This window comes from Dipodomys ordii, unplaced genomic scaffold, assembly GCF_000151885.1.
Source record: "Dipodomys ordii isolate 6190 unplaced genomic scaffold, Dord_2.0 Scaffold51, whole genome shotgun sequence".
NCBI classification, from domain to species: domain Eukaryota; kingdom Metazoa; phylum Chordata; class Mammalia; order Rodentia; family Heteromyidae; genus Dipodomys; species Dipodomys ordii.
The window spans coordinates 6,194,094-6,220,379 of NW_012267267.1; the positions used below are offsets into that span (position 1 = coordinate 6,194,094).

The 26,286-nt window shown below is 38.4% G+C and overlaps 1 protein-coding gene across 2 annotated transcripts in view; it reads left to right on the plus strand.

Moving 5' to 3' along the window:
- Pde4b (phosphodiesterase 4B, cAMP-specific) overlaps positions 1–26,286 on the plus strand; it is a 430,380-nt gene that overhangs the window by 296,171 nt on the left and 107,923 nt on the right. For both annotated transcript variants that reach the window (XM_013020617.1, XM_013020618.1), the window contains 3 exons: positions 11,805–11,999; positions 20,025–20,061; positions 20,168–20,238. In XM_013020617.1, coding sequence (XP_012876071.1) covers positions 11,805–11,999; positions 20,025–20,061; positions 20,168–20,238 — 303 coding nt within the window. The remainder of the gene's footprint in view (positions 1–11,804; positions 12,000–20,024; positions 20,062–20,167; positions 20,239–26,286) is intronic.

Below are 26,286 nucleotides of genomic sequence, written 5' to 3' on the forward strand. Positions count from 1 at the left end.
TTCCATTAGATTGCTGAATTGAATGTCTGCAAGTTCTTTAAAGCCTTTGACCTTTAATTTTCACATCCAGGAAAAACAAGTTCCTTTCTTCCTCAGAAAGTGATTAGAACAATGAAATGAGATAATGTTTTCCAAGTGCTTAACACAGTCTGGCACAATGAATGTACTTAATGAGTTGAAGAAAAAAGAAAAGAAGAAGAAAGAAATTGTAGCTATTCTACACTTACTGCCTGAGTAAATGAGAAAAAGTCCTAGTATCTCATTATTCCACTTTCCTTTCCCTGTTTTCCCTTCTCTCCCCCTTTCTTCCTCCCCAAAGCACATATTTAAAATTGAAATGCCAGGTTGTCTGCAGGTGCAGTGCTCAAGACTGATAACATTTGGAGGCCAGATGTTAACTGATATAAACACTATTAACTGCTATGCAGACTGGAGGTTGAAGCATTGATTTTCAATTTTATGATTATTATTTTAGTTACTGTCCCTCCTTCCACCCCTTCTATTTCAACCAAAAAGGAGAAATATGGCCTCTTCATTCCCAAGAGAAGATAAATTATTTTTTAATATGAAACTCTTAAAATGTTAAGTAATGGCATTTTCCAAACCCCAGTGTAGACCTCAACATTTCATCAAAGCTCTCTCTGAAAGGCCAATAACTTATGAAATTTGATGTGAAAACCAGTCGCTTTTTCTGAAATCAATCCAGAGTAATAATCACAGAAAACATTTCAAATCTGTGAGATGCTTCTACATCAACTGGTATTTTTAAATTTGAGTTTCCTTAGGGATGTTCTGAGATCTGTTCCCAAGTTCCAAGACACATAAATTCATCCCTTTCCCAAATGAAAAAATGTTGTCCAATACTAAATTTCTTATAAGATACTAAGGAGCATGAGATTTTTTTTTTTGTCAGTCATGGGGCCTGAACTCTGGTCCTGGGTGCTGTCCCTGAGCTCTTCAGCTCAAGGCTAGTGCTCTACCACTTCTGGCTTTTTCTGCTTATGTGGTACTGAGGAATCAAACCCAGGGCCTTATGCATGCAAGACAAGCATTCTACCACTGAGCCACCTTCCCAGCCCTGAGAATTTTTTGAAAGACAAATAAGTGCAGCATAAAGCTGTAGTAAGATATTGTGACAAAAAGATGAGCCACTTAAATACTGAGTTGGGGAAGCAATTTTCAAGTACTTTTCTAGAAGGTACCTTACTTCAAGATTTAATCAAGGAGAAGAGGGAAGAAGAGAAGAGGGCTACCATACAAAGAGCAGGAGAGAAAATGAGCAGAGAGACCTGCATTTAGTCATTTACTCAACAACTACTCAATTCAACACTTGGTGAACTAGAAATTGTTAGAAGGCCAGAGGACATGCCAGTGGGGAACAAACACACATATGAAAACTCACTGAAATGGGAGATGATTTGTAATGAATCTGAAACAGAAAAGAAGTCCCTGAAGCTGGGCCACACTGAGAGGAGGGTAGTGTGGTACATGAGGTGCCAGAGTGGCAGGAACTATACCATGTCCAGTGTGTACTCCCTTGGGAAGGAGTTTGATTTTATTCTAAGATGGCCTGCTTTTATTCCTTAGTAAGACTGATCTTGCTAGTCCATGAAGCAGGACTTTGAGGGCCTTTGGGGTGGAGAATGGAAGCAGAGAAATTTATAGGGAGTTACTCTCGTTCAGATGAATATTTTAATGCCCCGAGGATGGGGGGAGAGAAAGAGAGAGAGAGAATATAAGTTTTGCTATATGGTGAATGACAATTAGGGGGTCTGCTGAAAATGAGAAAAGGTAGGGAACAACTAATTCTGCTTTAAAGAGGCCTTAATATTTGTTATCCAAATCCAACTCAATATCACTTGACCCAGTACTTTGGTTAAGGTGGGTATAGAAATGGAAATAGGAAAGAATCTGGGGACAGCACAACCTTTATCAGATTTCAACTTAATGACACCATCTAAAATGGTACCTCTGGGAATAAATCAATAGATAATCCAGACAATCATAAAAGGTGGTACTGTTGACTATGCAAACTAGAAAAGTATTTCTCCCTTTGTCTCCTCAATACTGTTCTCTTGTCATTTCCTCATAGCATTTATCATTATCTGAAAGAGTCTTACTAGTTACCATGGTGGTTTATACCATAGTCTTATCTAGTCCCCTGGTGGCCTTTTCTGTCTTGTACATTGCTGGATTTTCAGGCCAAGAACAGACTCTTGTTTCAGCGTGAATGCTTAAGAGGAGTGAGTGAATGATCATAACCATGAATACAAAACCACACTTGAGATCCTTTCCTAGTTACAACCTGTCCATACAATGGCTAATCGGAGAGCCACCTTGAAAATATTCTATGCCACAGCTTTTATTTTGGTGGTGAAAGACAGATGCGGGTGAGGGGGGGTGGGTACAGGGAGTCCCTGTTTGAACTTTGTTCCTCACAGAACAGGAAGTAGATGCAGATCCCCAGAGTCCCAGAGCTTGTCAGCATTCCAGCACCACCTCTGGTTAAGCTTTTCAGTGGAGAAATCAGTTTGGGATTACTGCCATGAATGTATTTTTTTTTAAACCCCAGGGAAGTAGAAAAAGCAAAGGACAGCTGCTTCGAGATTTCAGATGGGTTAAGCAGCAGAATTATCTTTCCTGATCTGTAGAAGGAAAAGCTGTAGTCTTTGAACCTATATTCTCAGGGAAGATTTGCAAAGATTCAGTTGTGGCGGTGAAAGGTGATGTACTCGCCTTCAGTCAGGTCCTGGGTTCTCCCTCACACTGCTTATGATTTTGCACAGTTAAGTCCTTTGTTAGAAATTAGGCCTGGCTAAGTCTGCAGCTATTTTAGTTACATAAAGATGGATCTCTGTCACTAAGGGTAGGCATGCTTGTCCCTGCTCAGCTTCCTTTCTCCAGGAACCAGGTAGCTCAAGATGTTGGTCAACTAAAATTCCTAAGTACATGAGTAAATGGTTGTTTGTAGTACAATTGAGGGGACAGTTTTCTGACAAATAGAACATTAAAGAAGCAATTTAATCATGAACACCCTCTCAACACACACACACACTTTATACACAAACATACACCATATTGTGGACACAACTGCCCTTATAAATTCTCATCCCTCCTGTGACAGTTCCTGGGTTCCTAGGTTTCTGCAAAGCAAGTGGTACAGAAGAGGCAAAAGAAGATCTGAAGATGGTAGTGGCTCCATTGGGAAACCCACTGTGAACTTCCCTTGCCAGAGATGGGTTTTGTTTTTTGTTTTTCTTGTCCTGGGACTTAGAACACAGGGCCTGGACACTGTCTCTGAGCCTCTCTGTGCTCAAGACTAGCACTCTACCATTTGAGCCACAGTACCACTTCCAGCTTTTTTGAGTTGTTTATTGGAAATTAGAATCACACGGGGACTTTTCTACCCCAGCTGGCTTTGAACAATGATGCTCAGATCTCAGCCTCCTGAGTAGTTAGGATTACAGGTGTGAGTCACCTGTAAAACCAGAGGTTTTAAATCCAAATGAAGCTGGCTTTTCATGAGATAAGAAGAGGGAACCTGTGAGATCTTGCATTTCCACTACATTATAAATATATATATGCTTGTGTGTGTGTGTGTGTGTGTGTGTGTGTTTATCTCCTGTTTTAAGGATGCTTATGAATGCTTATCTCCTGTTTTAAGGTCATGGTATGATGGAATAAGAGGGGTAACTAAACTGTGAAATATTCCAATAGGACAGATTCTGACATCAATAAAGGATCTTGTGTCTTGGAGTCAAGATGTGATTTAAAAGCAGGAAGCACTTCCTCAATACTCAATAGCTTAGATGAGGGTGGAAAAAGACACCTATAAAATTGATTCACAGGAAATTAAAGCAATGACACAACACAGTGATCTAAATTCCACCAACATCCCACGAGCTTGCACTGGCTGCCCTGAAATGACACTAAAAGAGATCCCGCAGACAGCCACTAGCCCATAACCAGAATCCCCATAGAGATAAAGGCAGAACACTGCAATGAGGTTGAGTGACACTTTCACCCCAGTTCCATGTAGGAGATGGCAGTGGCTGAGAAAAGCAGAAGGATGGAAGAGTAAAAGAACCCACTGATCACAACAGAGGGAGTTTATGGGAAAAGGGAAAGAAGGAAGCCAGAGGTTAAGTAGAAAGTAAGCAAACATGGGGGACTAAGATATAACCATTTAGAAGGCACTCACTGGAGGCTACTCAAACACTTCCAGTTGAATGAACTTAGACCCGCACCTTGCAAATTAACCTGTAGCTATGTTGCCATCTGCTGGTCAGAATGATATAACAAACATTAAGTTTTTTTTCTTAATTTCATTTGATTTTTGGCACTTTTTCATTATTTTGTTTGCCATCTAGATTTTTTTAAATTAGCTCTGTTGTTTTTGTACATCTGATTTATTTCTGTTCCCTCTTTCTCCATTTCTTGTTAGATGTTCTTTCTCTTTTCTTGCTAGCACTAGATCTGACATTTAAATTCAATTTAAATTTATATCTTCTCCTTCCTCTCCAGTCACTCTTTCCATCAACACATTTCCTCTGTTTACAAATTGAATAGCTCTCTTCTCTTACCCCTCCTTCTACCTCTAATCCTCCATCCTTTCTTCTTTCCTTGAATTATTGTACACTTTTGTCATTCTTATTCAATATAGTACAGGCATTCCTAACCATAGAAGTGAGGCAGAAGAAACAAAGAGAAAGGAAGGAAAAAGGTCAAATTATCTCTAGTCATTTATAATATGATTTTGTACTTAAAAGGCCTTAAAGAGTCCACCAAAAAACTCCTATATCTGATAAACACTTTTGACACGTAGCAGATTATAAAATAAATATTTTTTAAAAATCAGTAGAATTTCCAAATATGAACAGACAGAAGGAAATAAGGAAACTAATCACATTGAAACTACTACCCACCCCCAATACCTAGATATAACTTTAACCAAAGAAGTAAAAGAAATTGACAATTGAAGCTATAAAACTTTGACAAAAGAAATCAAGGAAGACATTAGAAGAGGGAAAGACCTTCCATGTTTAGTGATTGGCAGAATTAATAGTGGGAAAGTGGCCATACTACTAAGACAATCTAGTGATTTCATGCAATACCCTTTTAAAAGTCCTAATGTCATTCTTCAAGGAAATAAAAAAATGAATTGAAAAATTCCTATGGAAACATTAAAGAAAACATGAATACCAAAAGTAATGTTGAGCAAAATTCACAATGCTGGGGGTATCACAATACCAGACTTCAAATTACACATATTTATATTTAATTGTATGTGCATATTGATTCAGATGTATGCATATATAACAATGTAATATATTGTTTAGGGGAACAAAGAGGAACAGGGAGAGGGAAAGAGAATGATAGAAAGTGAATAATATATAAGCTTATTGTGTCTGTGTTTGCATAAGGAATCTAAATGAAAGCTCTTGATCAATAGGGATATAGAGAAGGTGGAGATTATTCTGATTAAAGGATTATTCTGAAGGAAGGATTGTTCTGATTAAAATATAATAGATGCACATGTGAGATACCAGAGTAAAACCCCTTGATATAGTACACATATACAAAAATGAAATACAAGAAAGTAAAACAAACTCTGTTGTATGTGCTGGGGTGGGGGAGGTGTTTCAAATGGAGATGGATAAATGCATGTGAATATGATTGGTATGAATATATGAAAATAGAACATTGAAATCTATGGATGGGAAAAAATGAGAAGGTAACAGAGAGTTAATATTGAGGGGCACTGTATGTCTCTGAGGGTGTTGCAGTGAAATCATCCATGTAGAGCTATTTATGCTAAAATATAATAGAATAAAAAGAGAATAAGAAAGAAAGGATAATGGAGTTGTGGAAAAAAGGAACTGGAATACAAGCATATTATATCACATTTAGCTATTTAGGAGATGGAGTCTGGAGATAGCAGCCTAGGTAAAGTTAGTGAGACCCTATCTTGAAAATCAAATAAAAGCAAATGAGCTTAAAGCAAACAGAGAACAGTGATAGAATGTTTGCCTAGTGCAAGGCTGTAGCAGTAGCAGGTGTGTGTGTGTGTGTGTGTGTGTGTGTGTGTGTGTTGGTGTGTGTGTGTGTGTGTGTGTGTGCAGAGATAGGATTTAGGATTTCTTAAATGAAATTTGACAATTTAGGGTTTCCACTTTTCTCCTATTTAATAATAAGATGAAGATAATTAAGTGATGTGAGGTTTAAGTGATGCAGAAAATAGTCAACGCATCATCTTTAAGTAACACAAGTATAAAAGACAATAAAGCTCTCTCCTGAAATAGCAATGAGAAACTCTGTTGACCTAGAGCATGTGTTCTTTGCAGTGGGACTTAGAACAAGCCACAAAGGTACAGCTAGAAAATGGCTGAGTGAAAGAAGAAAAGTCTCTACCGATTCAGAAATGAATTATTCCTGGGATTCTGCTTCCTAGTTCTTTGTTACAGAAAGTGAGGTTTATGTAGGTAATTGGGGACCAGGAAGCAGCCACCCTGGAGATAATTCTAGGCAAGCCTGTGACCACCCAGCTTAGCTTGTACATCTGGAAGTAAAGCTTCTCTTAGTTTAATCAAAGGTTTCCTATGCACCGTGTTGTTCTGTTCTTTATCCCTGATTTTTCCTCCCAGGCTGATGAAGAAAGTGTCAGTCATATTTCTCCCTCTAAGCCTGCTGCTCAGATGAGAGGCTAGAGAACTTCAAAGCAGTGGCAGTACGCTGCCCTCTGCTGGCTCTCTCCTGTCACCAACCCAGTGCTAGCTTTGCAAGGGTCATGGAAGCCACAAAGTCTAGAAGGCGTGGGCAAAGGCTATCTTTTCTTTTATGTTAAAAAAAAAAGATAAAAAGAAGGCAAGCTGAAATGGGTTCATGGGACGATTCCTCTACGAGTGGCTGGTGTTCAGCTGTCAGAATTGTCATCATCTAGGCTACCATATCTCTAGGCAGGTTTGTTTTGCTTGGGCCGAGCACAGCTGTGCTTTTCAAAAACTATTTTTAGGCCATTGCTTCACAATGCTGATCAAAGAAGTTAAAGTCACATCTCTACAGACTCATTTGGAGGAAACACCAGACATCTGTGGTGGTGGGAACTGAGGTGAAGGCTGGAGACATAAAGGGTTGAAGAGAAGGCACATATCTCACAGCAACTTACATCATTCTTTAACTGGTTCCCTGGACAGTTTTGAAAGCTCTCTCTTTAGAAGGCTCTGTCCCAGATTCCTGGGATACACAAATGAATAATATAATAATATCTTGGGAAGCAGCTAAACAAGTGGGGAATTACAGAGAAGTCGAAAGCTAGAGTTTAATCTAACGTTGTCAGTATCTTCTGTACCCATGGTTTCAGTGGATGCAATCAAGCACAGACAGAAAATACGTGAAAAAATAATGTATCAGTACATACAGACCCTATGCCCACTCTATTTAAATATCTTTCCTTAAAGAATATAGCAAAGCAATATTTACCTTGAGTTGCTATTTATAGGAATATAGAAATGATTTAATATGTGCAGGAGGTGATGTGTGGGGTGTATGCAAATGCTGAGTGATTTCATGTAAGGAGCTTGAGCATCTGCAGCTATGGATATGTAAGCATGTACTGGAACCAGACTCCTGCAAATACTGGGGGATAATTGCATGGTAAAAATGACATGGGGATGTGCCAAGGAGGATCATGTTTCTAAATACATCTGGAGAACCAGATGATCTGAGCTGAAGTTCGGAGATTATGGCTTAATAGCCACAGCACTGGGAAGGCCACTCCAGTTGCAGGGAGCATCACTGCACAAAATACAAAACAGGGCATCAGTTGCTAACCTGGCCCCAGTGGGCTGGAAAAAAAGGTACATATAAATCTAAAGTTTTAGACAACAAACCATCAATTCGATGCTCAGAGGTCAGTGGAGGCAAGGGGAGAAGCAGACAGATCCAAGCAGAGAAGCGTAATATAAAGTCTCAGAGGGCAGAGTAGAAGGAGGGGTCTCAGACCAGAAGAAAGAATGCATTAACATTGCTTCAATCTGCATATTGGATATGGACCATTGCTTCCAGGCAGGTGTATGTCCCAGTCATAGTCAGAAACTTGTAAATGGCAATCTCTTGGTACCTGTATGAAATGTGTATACAATGGCCAGAGGTAAGGGGGAAATGTTAAGAGAATTGTGGTTCAGCTGCTGGATGAACTGATAAGTACCCTCTGGAAAAATAATCATTTTAAAAAGCTTTAGGACATGGGAAAATCTTGTGATAATTCAAGATCCAAATATGTGGGAGAAAATAAAATCCAGATGGAAAAATACTAACAATAATGCTATTCTTTTCTACTTTGTATATATGTTATCGAACATCCTTATATTACTTTTATAATTACTTTTTTAATCTAAAGAAGCATAAAGATAAAATATATACCCTGATAAGCCATAGACAAAAATTATCCTAATTACCCTACCTAAATAATGACCCTCTTTATGTGGCCACTGTAGATTAACTTTCCTTCCGAATTGTATTTCAGTTTGTGTGGTATATTCGACTTGCTTGTTAAGCCTGTCTACAGCCTCCTCCTTACCCATACACCCGGCTCCCCCCTTGCTCCCTAGATGTGTGGGCAGTATTGTGATGTCTGCCTGTTAATTTTGCTGTGACTGGGGCTGGTGTCTGGTTGGTGATTCATGTTTGTTCCAAAGTTGTACATCTGTGTTGGTTGCTTTGAAACTCTGCCCCCAGGGAATATGAAAGGCCATTTGTCTGAGACTGCTTCTTTGCATCAGAGAATTCTCCCCTGTCTTCTTCTAAATTCCATCAAGCTCTCTTGTGAGTATAGCACTGAAGAAAGAAAAAAAAATCAAAGACAAATATATAAAGAGAGTCTGGGTGTCAGCTGTGCTGACACTAGTGAATATCTTAGGTATTAAAACTAGGAACAGAATGCCCTCTGAACCTCAATTTTAGACTAGAGTTTTGTGGACTTACCCTCTGCCCACTAGGAATGCTTCTAGAAGAAAAGAGGGCAAAGTGAGCTCTGATGGTACACCCAAGGGAAAAAGTTCTGAGAGCTGGGTGGGCATATCCACTTGGCACCTCTTCTAAGATGTTAGTGCAGATACACACAGCAGTGATATTCATAACATTTAATGACTAGTACCACATGAACCAAGTAAATGGACTCAGGCCATCATGCTGGAGCTCAAGATCCCCTGTTGTTCCAAACACCAAACCTTTAGTTACTGGCTCACCATCCCATCCTGGAGGGCCTGGGGCAGTGGCTGGATGCCAATGACTTAAAAAATATTTTGTTGCTTTAATATCCAGAAGTCTGTACAGATACATACCAGATACAAGAATACCCAAGAACTTTCAAAGCTTGTGATCACTGTTAGAGTTCGAGTAATCCCACTTGCACCTTTTAAGAACTTGCACTCCATGTCCTTAAAAAGGGTTCAGAGACAGCATCTGGGCCTACCAGCTCTACAAGATTCAGGTGGCATGAAAGAACTCTTCTCCACAAAGGTTCTCTTCATTTTGCTCTGCAACTAATACAGATCTCACCCAAGGGAAGGTTGTAGTTTGTTTCATTATGTTTTTATCTGCTGTAATGTATGTGGCTTACAACCTAACTTTACCTCGAGCAAGCTTATGAGACATCGCTTTGGCTGCCTGTCTACAACCTTTTAAGAGCCTATCCCATGTCATTGGCTTGGGGAGGAAATTCATAGGTGGCAACTTGAAAACCCAAATACCTATTGGGTTGCTGTAGCTTTTTCTTGTCCTTTAACCCAGAGAGTCTCTGGATCTAGACAGTGAAAGGAATTCACAGTTCATTGCCCAGTGGATCCTACTGGAACTGTGTGATTACCAAAATCTCAGGTTATGAAGAATTGTGTTGGAAGACTCAGGTCTTCCAAGACTCCATCTACAGTTGTTCCCCTTCCCTGCATCCTCATTTTGTGCAGTTTTGGTTACCTGTGGTCAACTGTGGTTCAACAATGCTGTGGAAAATTCCAGAAATAAGGATTTCATAAGTTTTAAATAACTTATCATAGTATATTTTATCATTGTTATGAGTTGCTTATCTCTTACCATGTCGAACTTATAAATTAAACTTATCACCAGAATATATGTACAGGGATAAAGTACAATATATGGAGATCTGGAATTGTCTACCTGTTTTTGTAGATAGGAGTTTTCAGTACATCTCCTGCATCATATAAAAGGGTAGTAAAACTATTCTTATGGCCTGTTACTTTAATAATCAGGGTCTATTCATCTCCTAAACCTTGTTTACCAAAATTGAAGAGTGGGATAGAAGTAGGATAGAATTATATATTTTACAGAATTGTTAGGGTCAGATGAAATAATATGTCAGAAAATACCTTGTCAACATGTGTGTGTGGTGTGTATACATATACATATATATATATAAGTATACATATGTATATATACATATACAAATATATGTGTATACATGTATACATATATGTATATATATATGTCTAGACATATATACATATATAAGTATACATATGTATATATACATATATAAATATATGTGTATACATGTATACATATATGTATATATATGTATAGACATATATGTATATATATGTCTAGACATATATGTATATATACCTATATATGTGTATCTGCTTTCCCTTTATATATATATATATATATATATATGCTCTATTTTCTCTCCTTTCTCTCTCTTTCTATATAATCAAAATATATCTGAAGAGAACATCATTGTTAGAATTAGTGGAAGAAAAGAACCAAGAACTTAAGTTATGGCAGATGTGTGAGTATAAGAGAAGCCAACGATTATGGTCTAACCTGGGGAAAAAGGGCAAAGGGCATCCTTGCCTCATACCCTTTCACGTTGTAAAGCTTCAGCTAGACAGCGGTGGGTGTTCTAGAGAAAGGTTGTTACTATCATTTGAGGGTAAGTGAAGTTATATGTATAGGAAAACGTATATGGACAAACGTGAGAAGAACACAATACTTAGGGTAATACCCAGTATGGGGAGAGAAAATGTACCAAAATCTCCAGTGCTCTTGTTTGTGTGTTCATTGATCCCAGCTGGCTCAAATAATTCTGGGCTTGATAGCAATTCCCAGAGCTGTGAGGACTGATCAGAAATCTCACTGATCTCACTGTGGAGCTAGTGAAGTTATCATCCTCTACAGCCAAGCTCTATAGGAATTTGGTGTTACTAGATTAAATCATTTCTGTGGTTAAACTTTAATATGAATATTAAGTCTTAGGTCAGACTTCTCATCTACTCAGACAGCATATATATATATATATATATATATATATTCAGAATAAACATTTGTTCCCAAAACACTTAGAAATGTGCGTATTGTATCTTTAATGAAACCATATTTATTTGTGGCAAAAAAATCCTTGCAGTTAGGAATACTCATTCTCATGATATTTCAGTTTTTGACTGGAGATACTATCACCAAACTATTTTACTCTTGGCTCCAATTCTGAACTTGTCAAATACACTCTTGCTAATCTTGGTGTTTGTTCCTGGCACTAAATTCTGGCTTTGCTAATGGTAGGCTCAAATAAATGTCTGAACAGTCTCTGTAAGACATAGTTTCCCATTACAAAATGGAAATTATAATGACTATAACTCAGAGCCATTTTGAGAATGAAAACTTTCTGTAAAGTGTAAAGCATTATTATATATTCCTGGTACAAAGTATTCCATATATAGGTCCTTGATGCGTATTAGATGTCTTCCACCTGTGATTCTCATGTGACAAGAGTTCTCTGCTTTCTCCTCAAGCTTTGATGTGGAAAATGGCCCTTCACCAGGTCGGAGCCCACTGGATCCCCAGGCCAGTTCGTCTTCTGGGCTGGTGCTTCATGCCACCTTCCCCGGCCACAGCCAGCGCAGAGAGTCTTTTCTCTACAGATCAGACAGCGACTATGACTTGTCACCAAAGGCAATGTCGAGAAACTCATCACTTCCAAGCGAGCAGTGAGTACAACTCTTCTTGTCCAACTGCTAAATCTCATACTTTCTTCACATTTAACCCTGTCACAGCAAGATCAATGGCTCTCCTTTAACCCAAGGGAATAGGAAGGAGAAAAGTAAACAGAAACAGAGTTGACAAAGATGGCCATCTTAAGAACATTACTGTTCTATAGCATGTGGCTTTGTAGCTTGGATTTTATCCAAGGGGGCTAACTGAGCACAATGCTCAGTTCACATCTGTTATTGATATTATAAAAAAAATTCATTGGGCTTCATTTCTTAAACTGCTGAATCATTTATAGGATGGAAACCTGAACATATTTTGCAGGTCACATTTGAAATTTTGGCTGCACATGCATTTTGTATGACGCTCCACCAGAGAACGGTAGTTGGTTATCAGCATTTGTCCCCACTTAGATATTTAGCTGAGGTGTTATTCAGTATGAACCTGTGTATCTTCTTGAGGACATTCACACAACAGTCCCTTGTTTTCCTGGATTCTTGATGAGACACAACAACATATACTCCTTTGCCCTGGGCAGCACAGATAATGTTTTTGTTTTGCTGCTATTAAATGTAGGTTGCTAACAATTACTGGATTGCCTATTTATTAAATTCTGAAACTAAATAAAATTGGATGCTGAAATCTATGCTTTAAAAGGTTTCCAGGCACACATACAAGTGTTTTTAACATCATATGTTGTAAAAAATATCAGTAACTCCTTAACGTCTACAGCCTGGAAAATTCCACAGGATTCTCTTCCTCTGTTAGAAAGAAAGCCACAAAGGTCTGCCTTCTTGTGAAGGGGCAGAGGGCATTTTAAAGCTAGCAGCAAGAATTATTGCCCAGGATATTTCTGCCAGAAAAATTTAATGGAACTACCCCAGATGTATTTTAATCATTGTGAGGACCAAAGTTCATTTTTTGTAAATTCATTTGAAAGAACTGAAACTCTCTGATATACCATGCAGTATGCTAGGTTCTATGGATGACATACAAAACCATAGAAAAATAACAGATGAGTCTAAAACAGATTTCATACCCCCAAAGTTTCTAGTCTCGGGGAGAGCACAGCTAAACATACACACACACACACACAGAACCACAGAGTGGATGTGAATCATGAGACCACATTCCCTTACATCAGTTATCTCTGTTAATTGTCATAGGAATCCTGTCCAGTAGGGTTCACTATTTACCCCACTCTTTAGATAATGACTCTGAGACATTGAGAGACTGGCTTCTATCTCATAACTAAAGATCATGCTATATCCCATGTTGTAGCTAACAATGATTGTGTTAGTCTGTTTTCTGTTGTTATAGCAAAATATATAAGACTATGTACTTGATAATTAAAGAGGTTTATTTGATGATTTCAGTGGTTGGAGGGTCAAAGGATCATGGCTCTTCTCTCTGTCTACATTTATAGATGGCAGAAAAATAGAAAAGGAACTAGCCATGCGCAGAAGGGCAAAGTGAACTGGATGATGTTGCCTTATAACAACTCACTAAAATGATAACTAACTCCCGTTAAAAGACCTACATTAATCTTTTCTCTCTAAGATGATAAAAAGACCTACATTAATCTTTTCTGTGCAAAATGCTTCCAATGACCTAACTACCTGGCACTAGGCTCCACCCCTTAACGGTCCCATCACCTCAACATCACCACATTAAAGACCAAATTTATAACACATGAATCCTTCCTTGGAGGACACAATGAATCCAGATCCAAACCATAGTGATGAGCATATTCAAAACTTTTGGATTTCTCTTTGTTTATATTCTTCTAACTGTGAATAGCATTGGTATGACCAGGCTGGAAACAAACCAATGCAGAGTAAGGGCTACCTGAGGCTAGAGGAGAAGTAACCATATTGAGTTGGCTTGACTATCATTCTAATTCTTTCCTCTACCAAGATAAAAACATAAAAGCTTTCTAGAGTTCATCATGAAGGAATGTAGGAAATTTGGTAAACTCAAAATAATTGAGCTTCATTCACATGGTAATTTGCAGACAAAAGACTAGCTTTAGAAGTGAGTCATTCTCCAAATTAATTCTCATTCCAGCTACTAATTCTCCAAGCTCATTCTAAACAGCTTGATGAATCTCCAGATTCTTCAGATCCTTTGAAGGAGACTTTGAGCAGATTCCAGAGCAAACTTTGTTGTTTCTTGAATTGGAATCAAAGGCTTGTAAAGATTTTAAACATAAAGAGAATTTAGAGATTACAATGTATACCTGGTGAAAGATGTAGTTCTGCGTGTTATATGCTGAACCTCTGTTACTGCTAACTTCTCTCTTTGCAATTTACTGACCAGAAAATATTTCTCTCTTCTAACATTAAGACCTATTGAATGTCACCAACTTATACTTAGGAAAGTAAGAATGAATATATAACTTACCTAGTATTGTGAAGAGAAAGAAGTTTTAAATAAGAAGGAAAATCCTACTCCTGTAAAAATAAAGGAGAGTCTTGCCCAAGAATACAAAATGGGCAATGTAATATTACACTATGTTGATAACAGAATATATTAAAATATTTGTGAATAAAAATAGCACAAGCTTGCGCTTTGAAAACATTTTACATTACAGGATAAACTTTCATGCTTGCCAGCTTAGAAATTTATATTTACCAATATGAAAGAAAACAGAATCATCTGGTATTTCATTTCATCAGGACTATGTCAGAAAATCCAGTTCCACACATACATCTGGATCTTAGCTGAAGTAATATTTATGGAGCTCTTTCACCCTAAAAAGCTCAGGATAAACCAAAATAGAGAACAAAAACGTCCTAAGCTCCCCATCTGCCTTCTTCCAATAGATCTAGGGAGATGACGCGTCAGTCTTGAAATGTCTAGTTACAGGAATTTCCCTGCTAAGAAATCCCTCAGACAAGCCGCCACCAGTGACTTATGCCTGTAATCCTAACTACTCAGGAGGCTGAGATCTGAGGATCAAGGTTCAAAGCCAGCCTGGCAGAAAAGTCCGTGAGAGTCTTATCTCCAATAAACCACTAGAAAACTGTAAGTGGAGCTGTGGCTCACGTGGTAGAGTGCTTACCTTGAGCTGAAGAGCACAGGGACAGTGCCCAAGGCCAGAGTTCAAGCCCCATGACCAACAAAAATAAGAAAAAAAAGAAAGAAAGAAATCCCTCAGACTCAACACACAACAGTAATGCATTTATATAATAAGTGGGAGCCTTCATACAATTCTGCTATACTAAATCCTAATAATAGAAAGAAACATTAGTTTTTAAGCATTTCTTGTCCAAATTCTCTCAAAAAATGGGAGAAAATTATAGGTAGGGAGACTAGGCAAAGGTTATTAATTGGGGAAAAAACGATTGGAAGATTAAAAAAGAGAGGTAGAAGTAAAGACTTCTAGTAAAGAAAAACAAAGTCTTCACAGAGTCCCCAAAGAAACAACAGATGCTTTCCTGGAGGTGACAATAATCTGTTTGTGCTATTCTGTTTTTGGATTATAGTCAACTCTATTGTAACCCCATCTCAGGTTGAGGTACACATTTTACAGTGGAGTATTAAAGTATTGGAAATTGACAAGGGTAATTTTATTGCCCAAAGTGTTGCAAGAACTGCTCTGTACAAGAATCAGCTTTGATTATGGACCTACCAAGCCACAGAGCAGTAGCCACCATGTTTTTTCCATATGGTCACATCATTTGCAAAGCCTTCCACAGACAGTTTTTGAATGCTAACATTTACATGGAGACTAAGAGGTTTCCAGAAAGGGTTGTCAGGGGAAATGAGACCTAAGGACCAATATAAAAAAGTACAAATAAGAGTTCACTCAAATTTAAGACCTGTTTATTAATTGACTACCAAAAAGTACTCTGACTTACATCCATTCCTCTTACTAGTACTATAAATGTTAAACACATTGGATCTTTTTATGATCTAAATTATCTGTCAGGAAAACCACACAGTTCTCAAATATGTAATACTTAAAGTACTTTCCATATATCAATTCATCTAATCTTTATATCCTCAGGGTGGTAGGTACTATAATCTCCTTTAAAGAGGAGGGCATTAGGGAAACAGAGTTTGAACTCAAAGAGTACAAGCAGATAAGCTTTTGAGAATATCCAGTATATCAATTCTGCATGGGGCTGAAAAATAAAAATAATGATGTTAATTTCTGCTTGTCTGCCTTTCCAGCTCCTAAAAGGATCATATTCATTTTATCTTTTAATAAGGATTCATCTAAATAGGTTCTTGACTGTGCCTTCAAAGGAGCTAAAGATTTGGCAAGTCAGTAAGTGGTTTTAATAGGGGCAGAAAGGTACATAAGAGGGAAGGCCAGTGTGATAACTAACTCTCTAGTTCTGGCCGGCACTGTGGGAGGCCCTGCTCAGTATGGCTGAAACAGCCAACAGGAGGGTTAGGGAAGTGGTGAAAGAGAAGAAACAAGAACCTTGTCATTAAAGGCCCAGGAATTGTTCTTTATGCTGAACACAAACTGTGGGGAGCTAGTACAGGCCTTAATTTTAGGAAGGAAGATACATGATCAGATGTTTGTTTGTGACAGATGGCTCTAATTGCAGTGTGAAGTAAGATTTGGAGAATGGAAAAGCTTAAAGAACCAGATGGGAGGCTGCTTTGGTAATACATATAATAGACGATGGCAAACCACATCTGAGTAGGTTTAGTGGGAGATTCATAAATATTTGCCAAATCAACAGGGGTTGGTGGTTAATGTGAAGTAAGGAAAAGGGAAGTTTCAAGCTTGGCCAATAAGATAGGCAATTGCATCATTTCCCTGAGATCAGGAACTTGCTTTCATCACATGAAATAATGTCTGTGGAAGCACTATGTAAACTAGTGTGCAATGGAAGGTGAATTTATTAGACTACAATAGAGGAAGGCATTGACAACTTAAGTACACCCTGAACAGCTGGGAAGAAAGGCATTCAGCTCTTTCATTTTAATAACAAAGATACCTCCTTCTAATAAGAATAGCTTTTTTTTTTTTTGTTGATCCTGAGGTTTGAACTCAGGGCCTCAGCTCTGTCCCTGAGCCTCTTTGTGCCCAAGGCTAGCACTCTACCACTTGAGCCACGATGCCACTTCAGGCTTTTTCTGAGTGATTTATTGGAAATAAGAGTCTCATGGACTTCTCTGTCCCAGCTGGCTTTGAACCACAATCCTCAGATCTCAGTCTTCTGAGTAAATAGGATTACAGGCATGAGCCACTGGTACCTGCTAAGAATAACTTTCACTAAATAAATGTTTTATGAAACAAAAACTTATTAAAATTGTACAAGTATAATAGCTCATTATAGGAACCCCATTTTACAGATGCAAAAATCAAGATATGGAAAGATTGCCTAATAACTTGCCTAATAACTCACAACTAATAATACTGCATTTGACAACCAACTGATACTGTCCAATATCTGTCCACTAGTGTCCACCACTATATAAGACAGACTAAAATCAATTACAAGGGAGTCCATGTACAATTTCTGCGTTTAAAGAGGAAACAGTGAAGTGAAATTAATTAATAGAGTTCAGACTGTAATCGTTAGAAGCAGCATTTTTTTGCTTTCTAGATAATTATATCATTTTCTAATTCACACCCACACCTCAATTCCAAGAGTCCAAGACTCAGTTCTATGACTAGTATTCTCAGTTGTACTCTGTATTCATCCTGTAATGTACTGCTTTGGTCACTAGAGGGTACTCGTGCAATAGTTGTGCATATCTAGCCTGGTTCCTGAATTGTTTTTAGTTTAGGAAATTATGATAAATTCATCCATTATTTATTTATTTTGTTGGTTCTGGTCCTGGGTCTTGAACACAGGTCCTGGGCACTGTCCCTGAGCTTCTTTTGTTCAAGGCTAGCACTCTACCACTTTTGCCACAGCTCCATGTCTACCTGATTTTTGTTTTGTTTTGTTTTGTTTTGTTTAAAGCAGAGATAAGAGTCTCATATACTTTTCTGCCTGAGCTAGCTTTGAACCATGATCCTCATATCTCAGCATCCGAATAGACTATTTAAAATTTAATAGGAAGTATCTAGGAAAAAAGTCATGAGGACACATAAGAAAGCAAGAAGATGTTGGAGAAGTTTTAAGGTGCTGTTGAGTTCTTGGGGTACATGTTGACAGTAAGATAACCATTGGTATCTAGATGGAGACATGAAGCATGAAATAAGGGCATTCAAGCTACAGATTTAGGAGATGGTTAAGGCAATAATAGCAGATAGATTCATAAGGTGATGGTATGAATAGATATTGACCCCAAGCTTAGGATTCTTGGGAGAGAAGAAATTATATTAATTATCTATGTTTTTTAAATTTCTCATTCTATATTTATATCTAAATTTATAGTTCTTTTTTTTTAAAAAAACGCTTTTCAGTGGTCAGGGACTGCTTATCCCTAAAAGAAATGTTCATATTATCTGAACTGTAAAATGGTAACCTCTCTGAACAAACCTTTTGTACAGCAATAAAAGTATATTAAAAATACTTTTCACTCTCACATTTTGTTTTAATTTGAGGGATTCTGTACAATTCTGTACAATTTGATATGACAGCTGTGCAAGATCATAAAATGAGAAGCATGGTATTTATAAGCACAGATTTGGGGAATCAGATAGTTCTTCCATACACTTATGGGGTGCTAGCTAAGCAACTGTTTAGTGGCACTGCATCCTGATGTCACATCAAACATGAAAATGGGACGAGTACTTGCCTCTTAACTTTGTTACAAAAGTTAAATGAGATAATGCACATAAAAGGCCTGACGTGAATAATCACTCATGGAAATTGTGTAATTACTCTTTGGGTCATTTTGTAATTGTTCTTTGTGTGTGTGGTGTGTGGTATGGTGTGTGTGTATGTGTGTGTGTGTGTGTGTGTGTGATATAAAGTGAATATACAGAACATTTCTAGTTAACCTTGATGAGACTTCTAATTAAAGACAAAGGAGGAAAGTAGCATATGAAATAGGATACCATGTTAAAAGTGTATGCTACAGAGGCCCAGGTGGGTGTATATGCTGTTCAGCTCTGGATCCTCAGTTCTCACTCAGGTCCTGGTACCAGGCAGATTGCTGTCATGGAGCTACTGAATTAGGTGTTGTCTTTGTGTGGTGCTAGTGAGGACAGAGGAGTTTAGAATAGACAATCAGGGGAGCTTAGCATCACCAGCTCCTGTGCTGCTATCCACATCATAACAATGAATTGGTCTGAGTTTGTGACTGCAGCCCAGGCCAGCATATCTTTTTATAGCTTTAAAACCTTGCTAAGGAATGTTATGTTGATTTATTAAAAACGAGTGCCAGAGAGATAATACAGTCTTAAAATTGCAATACATTAAGGATGGCATAATTAGGTTTTGTCCCAAATGAAGGACAATGTTATCATTTTTGTAGGTTTGGTCTGACCCATTCAAACCTTTTCCTTGGGTATTTTTAAGGAGAAAAAAAAGTATATTAAAAACAAAAAAAGTAATGGGATTCCCAGAGAGGAATTTCTGTTTAAATGCCGTTAAAGCTGTGGTTCAAATCAACAAAAGCCAGGAAATTCAAAGTTAACCTTTATCCAGCCTGTTATACCTTTTTTCCAACACTGTGTGTCTGTGAAGAACAGCTCCCTCTTTGAATTTCCTGGCTATAGTAACCAAAATCCACAAGTTGCTTTGAATTACAGTACTCTGGGCTGCTATTTAATGGAACTACACCCTGAGGATACATGCTTACTTGCAAAGGCTTATATGTGGAATCCCTGTAAATCTAGAATCCATGAACCTGCTGATTGATACAGTTGGGGGGGGGGGGGTGTGTGTGTGTGTGTGTGTGTGTGTGTGTGTGTGTGTGTGTGTGTGTGTGTGTGTGTTCCTTTCTTTCCTTCTTTCTTTGAGATCCCGTGGGATCTCAATTTCTGCCCAATTGGAAATTCTGCCATCTATGCACACAGAATTGATAGGACATTTGCTTTACTTCTACTGACAAGGGTAATATTACACTTTTAATGCTTTTTTTTTCCTCTTTTTCACTAGACACGGTGATGACTTGATCGTCACTCCTTTCGCCCAGGTATGTATTCTGCTTGTCCTGGCTTGCTCTCACTCATGAGATGTTCTAAATGTGACTTCTAAGCATGAGCATTTGTCTCTACCAATCTTCTGAAATCTTCTCCTAGGTCCTCGCCAGCTTGAGAAGTGTGAGGAACAACTTCACTCTACTCACAAATCTTCACGGAACATCCAACAAGTAAGTTGACTGTGTACACTCACAAATCCCTTCCAGAAAAGCAGAAAACACTGCACATCATGTTTAAAAGTAACTATTGCACAGAGAAATAGTACCCAAGATAAATTAGGCTACACAAGGAAATTTGAAAATCCAATGGAGCAATATATTTAAAATTGGTAAAACATGAAAAATTATCAGGTCTGTGTGTTATTAATTTTGTACCCTTAGCACAGTATACCATAGGGTCTCAACAAATGAAATAATGATATTTTTGTTTGACTCTCTATCCAAAATGGCCATAAAGGTTATTTAAATTCTTTTTCAGTAAGTTATCAATTATTCCAGAAATTCAAACTCAAAGGTTATGAAACAGTCCATACAGACTGTTTTCAAATGATATAAAAACAGGTTTATGAAGTTTCATTCTTCTCTGCCACCAAATGAATATATGACCTGGATCACTTCAATTTACATCTTTGATCCTGGGTCTTCTCACATGTAAAATGAAGGAATTGAATTTGCTTTTTCCTACAGTAACTTTCTCCTCAAAATCTATGAGCCTAACTGAACTTCTGTGCACTCCACTCTACTGCGTGTTTTAAAAGGTTACCTCAGGCTTAGGAAACTGTAGAATCCATGATTCTGGGATCCAATATTTATTTTGTATATACTATTCATTCATGCATAGGCGTACATGTACATTATCAAATACTTACTGTGCACCTGTTTCGTACTTAGCACTGATGATACAACAATGATCAAAACATAAAGGTCCTCTGCATTAAGGCATTTAATATGAAGTTCCTAGAGATGATGTGGTAAATAATCAGACCAGGACTGTAGCCACATGGGACTATGGTCGACAATTGTGGTCTACAGGCTCCCTCTATGTTCCCCTTCCCCATCCTTAATAATTAGAAGCCTCTTCTGTCTTCCTGAGGTATCTTTCTCTGACCTATTACACCTAGCTGAATTGCTCTCATTTGGCTCCAAGGCACTTTCAATACCTTTTCACGCTTTTTTTTTCTTTTTTAAAGTGGGTACTTGTGTTTGAACTAAAAGCATCCCACTTGCCAAGCAGGTGCTCTACTGTTGAGCCACGTCTCTAGCTCTGTTTGGCTCTTTGGCGTTAGTTTTTGAGATAGGGTCTTTCTTGATTCCTGGTCAAGTGTGCACCTGGACCATGATGCATATATTTTTGGCCTCTCACCGTAGCTGAAATGATAGGGAATGTGCCACCACAGCCAGCCTCTTCCACTTAGATGGAGTAGACTTGTTGACTTTTCTTCCCAGGGTTGAAATTATAAACAAAAACTATAAACTTCCCAATCACAGCCTCCCAAGTAACTAAGGTGATAGCTACCATCATACAGATCCTTATCATTCCCTTTTTGGAATTCTGCCATCGTAGACTGTGTGCCCCTGATGCCTAAACTTGTGTTGGTTTTTCTTTGAATTTTTAAGTAGTAGAATGTCACATAGTTCACACTCTACAAATAGTGATTTTTAAAAAATGCTCATGACTGTTATTGTCATCTCCACTCTCTGGATAAGGAAACAAAGCTTCAGAAGAGTACATGACTTACACAGGACCACACAGTTCTAGACAACAACAGCCATACATGGAGCCTGGTGTCCTGTCTTGCAGTACAGTGTTCTCATTGACTGTACCTGCAGAGTTCCCCTAAATTATGGGAGATGTTCCTGGAAACTTTTAGAAGAGAAAGATACTTAGGAAGAACTTGTGTAATAGAGGACAGCAAGCTGGAGACATTTGCTAAAGCAGTATCTTGAGGACTTCACACATGAGGATGACACTCTGGGACAGAATAATATAGATGGGAAAAAATGGAGGAAAGGATGAAAAAGGACACATTTTAAAGGCTTCTTTAGTACAACTGGACTCACAAGGGCTACATTACATAGCTACAAGAAGTAGGCATTAGTTTTTCTATTTGCTACCGTGGCCTTGGGGCTTTCTCCTCTGTTAGCAGTAGTTGGGCGTCTACTACCCTGGTGATTAATAACCTATGTCAGCTTAAACCACTTTCTCAATAAGCCTGTGGGGTTCCAGGCCACATAAACGTTCAGGAACTAAGTACCTTGAGCTTATTGTTCCCATACACAGAACTGACCCATTTTCAAGTCTACCTGAGAATCCTTCAAATTTAGTATGGCCCTTTGTGCCACACTAAATAAGGAGAATGTGTCTCTAGCAACAAGACATGTACGCTTCTTCCACAAACACATATCCACATGTGTACAGAGTTGAGCCTGATGTCTATTTCAAGCATTTTTTTGTATAACCAATACCAAACAACAAAATTTTAAGGCAGCCTAATTCCCTCTTGTGCTTCATCAAACTGAGTTAAGATTGTCTCAGCGTAGCCCAAGGAGGGAGACCTGGGTCTCAATCAATTAATGGGTTTCAGCTATAGGTGGAATAGTCTGTGGAAATCTGAGGGTCCATGTAATACACCCCATTCTATTTGTGTTATGTTCAATATTCTCAAACAACTAAAGAAAATCCAGAGAAGGCTCCGAAAGGAAAATTTGCAGCCAGGAGTGGATACAGCATGCAAAGAGCATCTCTTCATCTCCCACACACATATTCACTTACATTAACACTGAAACTGGAAGATTTATGGAATTCAGACGTTGTTTTCTTGGATATTTAACTTTGGTTCCAGAGTGCCACTCCCTGCCTTGAATGTAACATTTAAGCAATAATTATGTCCTTGGAGTAGTTTTCATGAGACATCTGGTTAGTGTGGTTTATTATATGAAAAAGAACTCCCACATTGAACTACGCCTCTCACAAGTTGGGGTTCCTTTTATCTTTTGGCTCTCTGTGCTGCATAAAAGTGGTCCATTGTTTGCCTGAGCTTTGGCACCCAAAGGGTGAAAAATCTCAGAGTTCCTGTGGAGGTGATTTCTTTGCACTTTCATGAAATGTCCCATTGAGGTATGCTTGATTGAGCCTGTATTTCTTGGCTACAAATTAAAACCTACATTTCCTTTGTCCCAGGAGCTAATTTTGAAAAAAAATGTGGCTTTCATTTGGGATTGTTAATACAGATAAGCTCCCCTAAAGCATTTGCTAACTTACAATAAACCAACAGATTAATGTATTGCTCCACCATAATGTAGAGTAATAATGGTGTGTGGATGAGTGTCCATTAGCCAGTAGTCTGAAATTCAAGAATGGAGTTTGGAGCAAAGTGGTCTCCTTCATCATAATCCCTGTCACTAACATAATGGTATGTCATGTGTGGCTACCAGGAAATCACATACCATCACTGCATTAACATTCTTCCAAAGCATGGTTCAGTCAAAATGAATGTAATCTTTGAGAAATAATTAGTAACCGCTTTTTAAAATATATACCTGAAATCTCTTTCACTGCTGTATATACTTTGGCATGGGGTTTAAATTAGCTGAGAATCATAAAATCTTGAGCATTCAGAGCTGGAAAAAAAAACCCTAGCCAAATTTCCTTAGAGTAAGAGAGGAAATATATGGAAAACCCCTCACGCAGGACCTAGCACATTGTAAATCAGCCGTAAATGTTAGTTGCCATCGGCTCACCTCAAGTGAGGAAGAAACGGAGTGGTTCTGTGAGTTGCCGAGGGCTACATAGTTGGAAGGTGCCAGAGCCAGGCAGAGGATTCTTATCTTCTTATTCATAGCCCAGTTCTCTCTCTGCTCTGGGAAGTATTAACTGCTGTGGCCCTATCCCCTGCCCTTCAACTCCCCCTCCCCCATCTCGAACATCCAGTTTCCTCTTATTATTGTGTCATACATTAAGGACCATTGGAAACTGGGCAAGCAATATAATTTTCCCCAATATCATTTTTCCCTCACAGTCATCACTTTTTTCTAACTTGCAGCCTCATGCTTTACATACCATGCCTTCTAGAGTTATTTATTCATTTAAAATGTATGGAGTCTCTTCTTTGTACTGGGGATCAAGAATAAAAGATAGCCCAAACAAACATGGTTTCTGCCTTTTGAAGCTTCCATACAGAGATGCTTGGTCTTAATTAGCAACTCTAAATAAAGGCCATATAGTTACAAATGACATCCAGGAAAATAGAATTTTTGTATTATGTCCAACTTCCAGAAATCACAGAAGGAATGAAGTCCTGCAAATAGTCATGTTATTAAGAAAGGAGAGATTTCCAACATTTAGGATCACATAGTTAAATGGCTCCTTAACAAAAAGCCTTCTTTGGAACTTAGCAGTAGATATGGGATAAAGTTATTAAAAGCATTCTATGAATTCAATGAACATGCTTTGAATGCCTGAGTCATACAAAATATTATGTGGGAGTGCAGGGATGCAACGGAGAAGGAGATTCAGCCTTTGCTTTTATTTCTCCCAGGTGAGTTAGGAGGAGACACATAGAAAGATGTGAATTGCAATACAATATGTGCAATGCAATGAGGGTGGGCAGAGGAGACAACAGCACAGGCAAAGAGGGCCAGGCACAGGACAGAAGGCTCACCTTAGCAGGAGATACCTTAGTATAGTCCCAACATACGTAAAAAGAGGTTAAAATGGAGGCTGGTAAAGGAGGAGGAGACGAGTATTACCTAGCAAATCTCTGCAAAGACATAGCAATGGTAGGTAGCATGTAGACTTAAGACCATAAAAACACCAGGTGATGGTTGTTCACATCTCTAATCCTAGTTACTCAGGAGGCTGAGATCTGAGAATCATATTTTGAAGCCAGCCCAGACAGAAAGTCCATGAGACTCTTATTTCCAGTTAACCAACACAAAGCCCAAAGTGGAAGTATGGGTCAGGTGACATAGTGTCAACCTTAGGTGAAAAATCCAAGCATGAACAAATGTTCTGAAGCTCCACTACTAGCACACACACAAAGATTTTGTGAACAGAAAGCCAGGCAAAACATTCCAAGAGAGTACTTGGTTCCTCACATCACTTTCACATCAATAGTTCATCTACTTAACAACCCATCAGCATTTTTTGGAATTTTCAGTATTTCATAGGAAATTCATTGGTAAGACAGAAGGAAAAGGAGCCAAAGAGCATCTTGAAGGGAATAAATTGCAGATGAGTGGTAGAGATAATATGTTCTCATCCTCATTAAGATGAGGAAGTAACCCTAAAGATAGAGATAAAACACCATTGGAGAGTAGAGAAGGGACTGTTTCAGCTAAGTAGGTAGTATTCATTGGAAAAGATATTTTGCCTTGGAAGGGTAGAGGAGATTTAGTGTGCACAGAACTTCTCTGACTGAGGAATCACCTGAGAAATGACACAAAAGGAACAACACATGCTCAAGACAAAAGGAATGATTGTGTTTAGGCTTGGTAAGCCCTACGTCAGTTCTTTCATTCATATATCCATTCCTTAACCCATCTATCCTACCATCCATCATTCATCCATCCATTCATCCATTCAACTAGCCACTTAGGTCTTCATCTTTCCACTCAATGTGTATTACTGAGCAGTTGGTATACAAGAGGCTATTATGGATGGGATCCCATAAATTGTTCCCTACCTACAAAAAGTTTAATTTTAATCCAAGAATTCATATACTACACAGAGACTAATTAGATAGTGCTGTGTGTTTGTGTGTGTGTGTGTGTGTGTGTGTGTGTGCTAGTCCTGGGGCTTGTACTCAGGGCTTGGGTGCTACTCCTGAGTATTTTTCTCAAAACTAGCGCAATAACACTTGAGCTACAGTTTCACTTCCAGCTTTTTGGTGATTAATTGGAGATAAGAGTCTCATGCACTTTTCTCCTGGCTGCCTTTGAACCACAATTCTCAGATCTCTACTTCCTGAGTAGCTAGGATTACAGACATGAGTACTGGCACCCAGTTGACAGTGCCTATTTCAATTACGGTTTTGAAGTTCTACAAAGGAAAAACACAAGCTGCACAAAAGCACAAGCCAGTCGGTAGTTTGAGATGATGTGTCAGGTGCAGAGGAGAAATCCTGAGAGATAAGCGGGAAAAAGTATGTTGAAGCCAGAAGAGCAAAAGACTTTTTATTCCATGCCAAGGAGTTTAGAATTTAATCTCTCAATTTTCCT